This window comes from Panthera pardus, unplaced genomic scaffold, assembly GCF_024362965.1.
Source record: "Panthera pardus isolate Hobbes unplaced genomic scaffold, ASM2436296v1 HiC_scaffold_16, whole genome shotgun sequence".
NCBI classification, from domain to species: Eukaryota; Metazoa; Chordata; class Mammalia; order Carnivora; family Felidae; genus Panthera; species Panthera pardus.
This window is the reverse complement of record NW_026526721.1, coordinates 12,377,443-12,388,573: the sequence shown is the minus strand read 5'-3', so window position 1 is coordinate 12,388,573 and position 11,131 is coordinate 12,377,443. Positions and strand designations below refer to the sequence as shown.

At 40.0% G+C, this 11,131-nt stretch overlaps 1 protein-coding gene across 1 annotated transcript in view; it reads right to left on the bottom strand.

Annotated features, from left to right (window-relative positions):
* Positions 1–1,860: 1,860 nt before the first annotated feature.
* PAXBP1 (PAX3 and PAX7 binding protein 1) overlaps positions 1,861–11,131 on the bottom strand; it is a 34,265-nt gene continuing 24,994 nt past the window's right edge. The window contains exons 16-18 of the mRNA XM_019420214.2: positions 7,518–7,664; positions 5,378–5,532; positions 1,861–3,042 (exon numbers count right to left, since the gene is read on the bottom strand). Of these exons, the coding sequence (XP_019275759.2) occupies positions 2,925–3,042; positions 5,378–5,532; positions 7,518–7,664 (420 nt within the window). The 3' untranslated portion in view covers positions 1,861–2,924. The remainder of the gene's footprint in view (positions 3,043–5,377; positions 5,533–7,517; positions 7,665–11,131) is intronic.

The window sequence follows — 11,131 nt, the reverse complement described above, 5'->3', positions numbered from 1 at the left end:
AGCATCTTACATAATGCACTTTGGAGCTCTACAACATTTGGCCATTTTTTAGGATTTCATGACTTCAAGAGAAATTAGCATTTAAAACAAAATTAGGCACTTATCAAAACTCACTGCACTGTATACACTTAAATTGAAGGGGGTAGACTTTACTGTTTAGAAAATCATACCTCAATAAAGCTGGCTTTAAAGAAATTCGGGAGCTTTACATTTTAGTCTAGTCTCATGAGGAAAAGGTGCTCACTGAGGCTTGTGTAGTTTGGGGCCAGTTCTGGGTGATAAGATTATTACCGCAGGCAACAATGGCTCAGGTCAACTGAAGCCCTCTGGGGGGATGACATGGAACATACCTGAGAGATTACAAGTTGGCCTGGTAGCCATGATATCATGCCCCTCCCATGTCCCGCAAGGAGATCCTGGGCATCAGTGAGCCAGAGTGGCGGTGAGACGAAGGGCAGCTCCTGGAGACCTGAAACTCCTCAGAGCTGAGACTCTGCGTTGAGGAGGCCCGGTCAGCCTTGTATCTGAGACTTTAATTCCTTCCATTTCTGCTCGAGAGGCCATGATCTCCGTTCTCAGTCTCCCCTGGCCTCCTCCATCCCCTTCTTCTTTCCCCCTTATTGTCACTCCCCCTCAATAATCTCTTGTACGTCTACTGCTAGCTCGGCAATTGCTCCCCAGAGGCCCCCAACTACTGGGTATTTCTCTTTCCACCCCCTTCTTTGCCCGAGGGCTGTTCCCTGGGACATCAGCTGCTGGACACTCCAGCCCGCCACACAGGCCCAGAGGAAGCCCTCGGGCAGAGGTGCAGGTGTGTGCAGGAATGCAAGCATCAACAGCGGGATGGGGGGTTGGGGCCAACAGCACTGGTGTAATGCAGCAATCAGTCTTTATGACTGGGGTTTATACGGTCTCAATAAAAATAACTTTCCTTCGGGAAAAGCTTTCTCACGCATTCTAGAGTTGTTTCGGAAGACTCCTCCAAAAGGAAAAACTGAAAAAGCAAACCCTTAGCTTTATTAAAATGTCACCCTCTACTCACCTTCTGCCAGTTCCCTTCATAAGAAAGGATGTCCTTTAGACATTTCAGGAGAATTTTTTTCTGGTTGAGACAGGGGAGCCACTTGCCTTACGCACACGTCTATGTTAAGTTCACCTTCTGTCAAGGTCCCAGTGTGGTAATCAAGTCCATTCCTGAAACCAAAACAGCCTGCTGGGCTGCAGAGGATAACAAGTCTCAAAGCTGACTGCAGGAGTCCTTACAAGTAGACACAGGAAAAGCCATCAGTCGAATGGGTTTGGAAACACAAATTTAAGGCACAAATGATGTGCAGGTCATGTGTACATGTTTGTATGTTTGATTCCATTGAAATTCTCATTTCAATTCTACTTAGAATTAATGTTTTCTCATTTCAATTCTGTTTAGAAGGCCACTATTGTGTAACAGAATGAGTATGCAGGGATAAGTAATGTTCCTACAATAAAGATAAAACTGACAGGGGCGCCTGGGTGGCTCAGTCTGTTGGGCGTCTGACTTTGGCTCAGGTCATCATCTCCCAGCTCGTGAGTCTGAGTGCCGCATTGGGCTCTGTGCTGACAGCTCAGAGCCTGGAGCCTGCTTCCGATTCTGTGTCTCCCTCTTTCTCTGCCCCTCTCCCACTCACGCTCTCTTTCTCTCAAAAATAAACAAGCTCTAAAAAAGTTAAAAAAAAAAAAAAAAAAAAAGATAAAACTGAAGTGCATGTTTTCTATTCTAATTATTTGACCTGACCAAGAGCACACATGCTAAGAGTCTCACCGTATCAGAGTCCTATGAAATGTTCTAACTAAAATTAGTCACCAGCAAAATACAACAAAGGATCTATTTAAAAATTAATTTAATGCTTGGCTAAAGCTTAATTACATATATAGTTATCAAACAATAGTCCTTAATTTCCAAAAAGTTCCTCTTGAAAATCACAGAATCAGAAAGCATAAACTTTAAAACAAGTTCTCTGAGTATTTACAATGTGGTATAAACATTATAGAAGACCAAGGATCTTAAATTGCCTGGGTGTAGCTCGTCAGCAAGGCGTATTCTTTATTGCATATATAACTCACATATGTGGGATTTTAAATAAAATGACAGACTACGAAAATTCAAATGCATGTATTTTTGTAAGCTGGTCAGGGGGGTAGACTCATGAATGAGACAGGACACTCAGCCCAAAACCATGCAGTTAGGTTTGTGGGGCTGTTATTTCCCAAAGTTAAACTTCTGTGTGTTCTTTTCAAAAACCTATGTTGCATATATTATTCAGAGTTCATATTAAACCCTCATTAGACTGTAATGCTGATTCAAGGAAGAAAGTTTCCATTCACCCAATGACTAAGTCCACACTCCACTCTCAATTTTAAGGCAGCAAAGCTACAGTGATAGCAACTGCTAACCAAAAGGTGACGAACACTTAGTCACTTGCCAGCCCTTTTGTTGCAACAGGGTAGTAATTCCCTAAGACAACTTGCTACTGAGTAATAATCTGTTGTTAAAAGGCTTACTCTGTAGAAAAACACCACAAATTTCCAGTGTGAAAGTAACTCCACGATGGTATAAATATATATATGCATAATTACACAATTTACACTGCACACATCGTTTACAGAGAACAATTAACTGAGAGGTTAATTTGAATAACCATATAAAATATTTCTGTAAACCAAGTATGACAGGCAGTAAGGAAAACATTAACCGGCTTTCCTAGAAATAATGTGAATTCCTTCCATTCCAAAGAAATTGCATTTAAGGACACAGTCTTGAATATTAATAATGTTCTTTGTATTAAAACAAGAATCAATATTTTACAGTTTAAGAAACTTTACATATATACAACGTTTATACACTGGGAATGGTATTAAAGCAAACAGGCTTTTTTAGTCTCACAGATCTATTTTCCTTCAATCAAAGACTTAAATTCTTTCACATTGTGGTCACTTGCAACAGACATAGCATGATCCAGAGCGCGAACACTTGCAAGGAGTTTTACTATCTGTTTTATGTTTTCCCTAAAAAAGAAAAAAAAAATGCAGCAACATCTCATTAATTAGTACAAAAGCCTTCGAAGGAGAATTTGTTACTGACTTTATGACCATTTTTGAGGTTTGCAATCCATTTTTTCAAGCACACATTTTTAAAGAAGACAGAAATAAGCAAACTACGGCATATAAAAAAAATTGTCCACATAAAAGCAAAGATTGTATAGTTTAAAGGACTAGCCCAGAGATCAAGGATCCACTTTCTAAAACAAAAACACCCCCAAATTTCACTCAGATCAATTCTATCATTCACAGCTAGAAAGGAAAGAAAGCGATCTGCTGCCAAACTACTTTCAGAGCCCTGCCGCCCTTTCCCGCCCAAACCAGGGTCCGAGCTCTTTCAGATCATATCTGCAACACAAATCATATTTGTGTCTTCATCCCCCATCCATCCACCAACCCAGCATAATCTCCACTCTACCAAAATTCACTAAGAAAGCAGTAAACTGGCTTCCTCTATCACCCCGGCCAGCAGTCATTCTGTGTAGCCCTCAAATTTTAGCATACATCTAAGTTACCTAGAGGGTTGCTGAAACCCAGATCCCTAGGCCCCCTACCCAGAATTCTGACTCAGTAGGTCTGGGGTGGGGCCTGAGAATTCGCATTTCTAACAAAGCTCCCAGGTGAGGCTGATGCTGCGATTCAGGAACCACTTTCAGAATGACCACTTATTTGAACCAAGTGTGAGAAACAGCACACAATGTGACATTAGCTGTCTCTTTTCCTCTGCAAATTGTAGCAAGCACTTTTTAGGGAAGGATTATAATCTGTAAAACTTTGTAACCCACATGGAACTTATTTTACGGTGTGTGGCACACAGCAAGTGCTTACAATAGCTGTTGAAGTTCTTTTCTGTAGAAAAATAAACACCGTTTGTTGATATTTAACTTCCTAACAAAAAAGACTATTTTTTAAAAATGTTTTTATTTATTTTGAGAGAGAGAGGGAGAGAGAATGCACGTGTGCCCAGGGAAGGGGCAGAGAGAGAGAGAGAGGGAGAGCCCATGCAGGGCTCAATCTCAGGAACCCTGAGATCACGACCCGAGCCAAGATCAACAGTCAGACGCTTAACTGACTGAGCCAACCACCCAGGCGCCCCAAAACACTGTTAAGTATACACACATCAAAGTTTAAAAAGTGAATAGGACTTATCTAGAAAAAAAACACTGGGAAGAAATATTAGTGCCAAGAAATAACAACACCAAAGATGAAATTAAAATATAAATCAAAATCACCTGCTGAAAGAAGTTTACCACTAAAACCTTTACTGCCTACTTGGTTTTTTAATCTTATTGTAAGAGATAGCAAATTTTCTTTTAAGAAAATAAGGTTCTTTTCCATGGAAGGGAAATGAAGGAAGAGAAAAAACGTTTTGTTACAGGGATATGACTAATGGTATGTATTCTGAAAATGAAAACTGTGACATTTGGAAGAATTTATGAAACTTTAAAAAAAATTCTTTCAGGGGTGCCTGGGTGGCTCAGTCGGTTGAGTGTTCGACTTCAGCCCAGGTCATGATCTCACAGTCTGTGAGTTCGAGCCCCGTGTCGGGCTCTGTGCTGACAGCTCAGAGCCGGGAGCCTGCTTCAGATTCTGTGTCTCCCTCTCTCTCTGCCCCTCCCCTGCTCATGCTTTGTCTCTCTCTGTCTCAAAAATAAATTAAAAATTAAAAAAAAAAACTTTTTTTAAAAAATTCTTTCAAATTTACTTGTTATTCTTACTTTTTATGCTAGAGATTTGTCCCAAAATTACAGGAACATCCAAGACAAGGTCCCCAAAAAGCTACAATGGTTCATTTATTCACTCCTTCTTTGCAACCCCTGACAAAAAATATGTACAAGCCGCTCCCCCAAAATCATGAGGGATGACCTTCAGTCTATGATATGGATACCAAAAAACTCAACACAGAACACAAATGTCCCCAAATTGGCATATCATCTTTAATACACTTTAAGTTTCAGTGACTGGCTTTTTGAGGGTTTACATCTATATAACGAACCCCCAGAGATTAAGATCCAGGACATTCCAACAGCCTGAAATCTCCCCAATTCTTCAAGGGAAGAGGCAGAGAAAACATTCAATCTCCTTAGGGATGCTACTTACTGTCATAAATAACATACTGAAAAAAGCTTAGGTGAAACACAAAAATGGAAAATGATGTATTTTTGGTAGGTTTGCCAATACAACATCAGTGTACACAATTTAAAGTAAAATACAAATGTGACTCTAAGACATTTTCATAATAAATGTGACAAAAACTAAAGACTCTAGGTCACCATTTCATTCAACAATCGCAAAAAATTACCTTGCATTTCTTTTTTCCACATCAGAACATCCGATACTGTTTCTGTAGATTGTGTCTGCTAAGTGCACAAGGTATCGACAGAAGTTTTCTAACTGAGAGATAGTTCTTTCTCCTTTCAGATTCATGAACCACTGCTTGGGGAAACAATTGATTACCTATGAAGAAGAAAGATGTAAAATGAAACAGAACAAAATAAAGTGTCTAAAAGCTGATCCCAGACAACGGGTATAATGTACGTAAGTAGCAGGCAGGCTGCTGCACTACATACAGCTAATCACTTGACAAGGGATATCCTCTTAAACCCGACTTCCCACATTAGCTATCCAAACACACCTGAATATATCTGTATTTTTAGCTTCAACAGATTGGTACTCAAAAACGATAAATAACCTCCAGTATTTAATTAGGGACATAATATTGACAACACAATTGCTTCACCTTCCTGTCTTCCAAGAATCCCTAAGTGAACTGAACTGTCCTTTTATCAGCAGCTTTTGATATAACAACATGTGTGGCATAAACATCATATCGTAAGCCTCCCCATCCGGAACGACTCGGTGAGCAGGCGTCCATGCTGGCCCAGAGTGGGGTCCAGACTGCATCGTACCAGAGGCTGGGGGGCGGGGGCAGCTTAGGGCAAGAGCCTAAGCAAGGTGAACAGGGCAGTGTCAGTACTAAACTCAAGCAAGGTGAGGCTGATCCCCATAGGGGAGAGGGTAGTGTACTAGCAGAATTCAGTCCGGGTGGGTAGAGAAGGTTCCCCACTAAGGAACCCAGGGATGCTTGGAAAAATGAGTGATTCCAGAGCTGGCACTAAGCAAGGAGAACATGAGCCTGGAACAGCAAGTGCCAGAAAGCAAGAAAATGCTCCCTGAAAATGAGACGACATGCTATAAGGTCACAGACGTCAACAAGGGGCTCTAATGAAGTCTGGGAAAGCTTCTGCCAAAAATGCGGAATTTGAATCCAATCGTCAGAGAATATCAAACAAAGCCAAACTGAGGGTCACTCTGCAAAATAACTGGCACATCATCTTTAAAAGTGTCGAGGCTTTATAAAGGCCAAGGAAAATCAAGAACTCTTCCAGATTAAAGGAGACTAAGGAAGACATGATAATTAAATGCCAAGGATGATCTGGGAATTTCTTTTGCCGGTGATGTGATACTTCGGACATAACTGACAAAACCTGAAGGGTCTCAAAGATTAGGTGACAGTAACAGATAAAAGATGTTGACAGTGACACTGTAATTATGTATAAGAACATCCCTGTCTATAGGAAACGGACATAAAAATATTTGGGACAGGCGGCTCTCATGTCACAAACTGACTGTGACATAGTTGAGGGAAAAAACTTTGTATTGCACTTTCAATTTTAACTTTTGAATTGCTTCAAAAAGTATTTTTTAAAAAGATCCCATTGGAGGTACCTGGCTGGCTCAGTCAATAGAGCATACAACTCTTGATCTTGGGGTGGTTAAGTTTGAGCCCCACATTCGCTGGGTGTAGAGATTACTTAAAAAAATAAAATCTTTAAGGGCATGTAGGTGGCTCAGTCAGTTGAGCGTCCGACTTCGGCTCAGGTGTTGACCTCAGGGTTTGTAAGTTTGAGCCCCGCATCAGGCTCACTGCTGTCAGTGTGAAGGGAGCTCCCTTTGGATCCTCTGTCCCCCTCTCCCTCTGCCCCTCCCCCACTGGTGCTCTCTCCCTCAAAAATAAAAACATTAAAAAAAAATCTTTAAAAAATAAATAAATGAAATTGTGTAACCCCCACATATAAAGCAGAAAAAATATTAAAATGATTTCTTAAACCAGAGAGCCCGTTTCTTTAATAACATTCAAAACAACATTCACCCAACCGTTAAAAATTAATTATCCTGAAATTACAACTTTTATTAACACCTACAAAATGACATAATAGATGGAAAGAAGAATAAATACAAACATAACTATACACATTTTTATGTAAAAAATGTTAAGGGGGTTCAGAACTACTGGGAGGCAGACTGACTGTCAACATTACACCAAGTTCAATAATCAAAGGGGTTTGCTTAAAATTCTAAAATCTCTCTTCAAACAAAGGAAACTTAATTCATTCTCATTTATATGCTTTAAAAACTACAATGTGTGTCATTTAACTCACATTTTGGGCTTTTTTGATGCTGTCATCTCCATATTCTGAATTCTGAAAAGCCATGAGAATGTATCTATTTAATAAACCATCTATTGATAACTCCTGAAGAGTTTTATTCGAGAAAATGCCGTACCACTGAAGAAAATTCCCTAATAGCTAGAAAGAGAGAAAAAAAAAATTATTTTCCTCCAGATCAAAATATAACTGACACATAACATTGCATGAGGTGTACAACATAATGATTTCACAGAAGTATATACTGTATTGTAAAATAATTACCACAGTAGTATCTTTCACCTAATTGTTAATTTTTTCCCATGTGATGAGAACTTAAAAAAAATTTTTTTTAAAAATGTGTATCTTTATTTTTGAGACAGAGCCTGAGCAGGGGAGAGGCAGAGACAGAGGGAGACACAGAATCAGAAACAGACTCCAGGCTCCGAGCTGTCAGCACAGAGCCCGACCCGGGGCTCGAACTCATCAACTGTGAGATCATGACCTGAGCTGAAGTCAGATGCTCAACTGACTGAGCCACCTAGGCACCGCCCCCCTTGTGATGAGAACTTTTAAGATTTACTCCCTTAGCAACTTTCAAATATACAACACATTATTAACTGTAGTCACCATGTTGTACATTACGCACACAGAATTATTTTATCTTGTAATTGGAAGTCTGTACTTTTTGACCCCTTTCACCTAATCCCCCCAACCTGGACTCCTCACTTCGGCAATCACAAATCAGATCTCTGTTTCTGTAAGTCTGGATCTTTTTTTTTTACAAGAAGAGAAACTATTGAGGAGTTAAGCAACTAAATTAAGTCAAAGAAACTAGAGTAAAACACACCTTATGAAATACAGTGGACCGTGTCTTGCCAAAGCACTAATAAACAGTTTTAAAGGGTCCGAATATTGCCCCGAATGACTGAAGATCTGAATCTTAAGCTTTAATTAAAATTAGCGAATTATAATGTAAATAGCCACACGGAGCTAGTGGCTACTGTACAGGACGGTGCAAAAACAGAACATCTTCCATCATAATAGAAAGTACTACTGGGCAAGTACCGATTCTTAGATAAATGTCCTCCATTCAAAATCATGCTTAAGTGAGTCCCACAACCATCCTCAAAAAGGACAGAATGCATTATTATAAAATGGGAGTCCCCAGCCCATCCCACCATAAAAATTTCCAAGTTTCTCAATATTTCTCATCTCTATAAATGTTAACATTATCCAACCACCTGATCAGGCCAGGAGCTTGGATGTCATTATTCCCCTCTCCCTCAAGTTGTCTGACCTCACCTCCATCCATTCTGCCCGTTTCTCTCAATTCCTGTTGCTACCCCCCAGTCTAAGCTGCCATAGTCTCTTTCTGGACCCTGCAGTTACTCAAGTGATTATGAGCATATGCTCTGGAGTAGTCTTTCTCAAGCAGGGTTCTGTGAGAGAACTAAAACCTACAGAAAATGATTTGAGTGACCCCTTACTTAATTTTCCCAAGGATGGTACATACCATTCTAGAATCATGCACAATAGAGGACTATCTAGCACAATAGAGGACTCAGGGCTTTAGTGACTGTTTCACAGAACCCGGTTGAGAAGAGCTGCTCATCAGTCCGACTGGCCTGAGTTAGACCCCATTTCTACGGTGAACAAAGGAATGATCCTGGGCAGGTTATTCTGGGCCTAACTGTCCCATCAGTGGAGTGGAAACAATAGCTCACAGGGCGTTGTGAGGAATCGACAAGATAAACGATACAGGACGTAGCACAGTGCTCCGTACGTGGTACATACACGATAAACTTTCATTAGTACTATTCTTCCCAGCTTTGACCATTAGCCACACAACAGCCAAAGCAACTTAAAAATGGCAATCTGTCCATGTCACTTCCCTGCTAAAAACCCTTCCATGACCCACACTAATTTTCAACAAAGGTACACAAGCAATTCAATAAAGAATGGACAACCTTAGCATTATTTATAATAGCCGAATTATGGAAGCAGCCCAAGTGTCCACTGATGGATGAGCGGATAAAGAAGATGTGTGTATACACGATGGAGCCTTATCCAGCCATAAAAAAGGATGAAATCTTGCCATTTGCAACAACACGGATGGAGCTAGAGAATATGATGCTAAGCGAAAGAAATCAGCCTGAGAAAGACAAATACCTATGATTTCACTCATAAATGGAATTTAAGAAACAAACAAGCAAAGGAAAAAAAAACAAAAACAAAAACAAAAACAAAAACAAAAACAACGGAGAGACAGAGACAAACCAAGAAACAGACTCAACTACAGAGAACAGAGTGATGGTTACCGGAGGGGAGGTGGAGGGGTGGGGATTACGGAGTGCATGTATCATGGTGAGTGAGCACTGAGGAACATACAGAATTGCTGAACCACTATATTGCACACCTGAAGCCAATATAATGCTATATTTAATTATACTGGAATTAAAATAATTTTTTTAATTTAAAAAAGAAGAAGCCTTTGAAAAGCCTTTTCAAACCAACAGTTCTAGAACAAACAAACTTCAATCCAGGCCCCACATCCTATATAAAAATTAACTCAAAAGGGATCGGAGGCTTAAATGTAAATCCCGAATCTAAGAACAACCTAGATGAAAAGAATAGGAGAAAAACTTTGTAGTCCTGTGTTAGGTGAACATCTCTTAGATATGACACCCAAAGCACAACCCACTCAGGAAATGGTCATAACCCGGACTTAATCAAAACAGAATTTCTGTACTTTGAAAAACTGCTAAGAGAATGAAGACAAACCACATGCTAGGAAAGAAAAACTCTTTGCAAATCATGCACCTGATAAAAAATTTGTATCCAGAATACAGAACTCAAAGCTGAGTAAGACATTTTATTAAAAATGAGCAAAAGATTTGAACAGAGGCTTCACCACAGAACACACACGAATGGCAAATAAACACATGAAAATCTGCTCAACACCATCGGGCATTAGAGAAATACAAATTAAAACTATTAAAAGGACACCACTATACATCTTGTAGAATGACTTCAAAGAAAAACAACCCAAAACTGACATGGTCTGTGGTGAGAGTGAGGGGTAACTGGGTAACGTTAACGTATCGCTGATCTGAAAAAACTGCTTTGCCTAGGTATTTACCCAAGCGAAACGTAAACTTACGTATCCAGAAGAAACCTGTATGCAAATGCTTACAGCTTTATTCATAATCACTCCAAACCAGAAACAATCCAGTATTCCTCAACTGGGGAATGGATTTAAAAAAATACAGTGGGACTCCTGAGTGATTCAGTCAGTTAAGCATCCAATTCTTGGGTTTTGGTTCAGGTCACGATCGCACGGCTTGTGGGTTCGAGCCCTACATCGGGCTCTGCGCTGACAGTGCAGGGCCTGCTTGGGCCTCTCTCTCTCTCCCTCTCTGCCCCTCCCACACTCTCTCTCTCTCTCTCTCTCAAAACAGATTAATAAACTTAAAAAAAAAAATACAGCAACTTGTGGCATATTCACCTTACAAAGGAATACTACTTGGCAAAAAAAAGAAATAATCTGCCAATAACACATGACAACACTGAGAAATTTCAAATGCATTGTTAAGTGAATGAAGCCAGACTCAAAAGTATTCCATAAA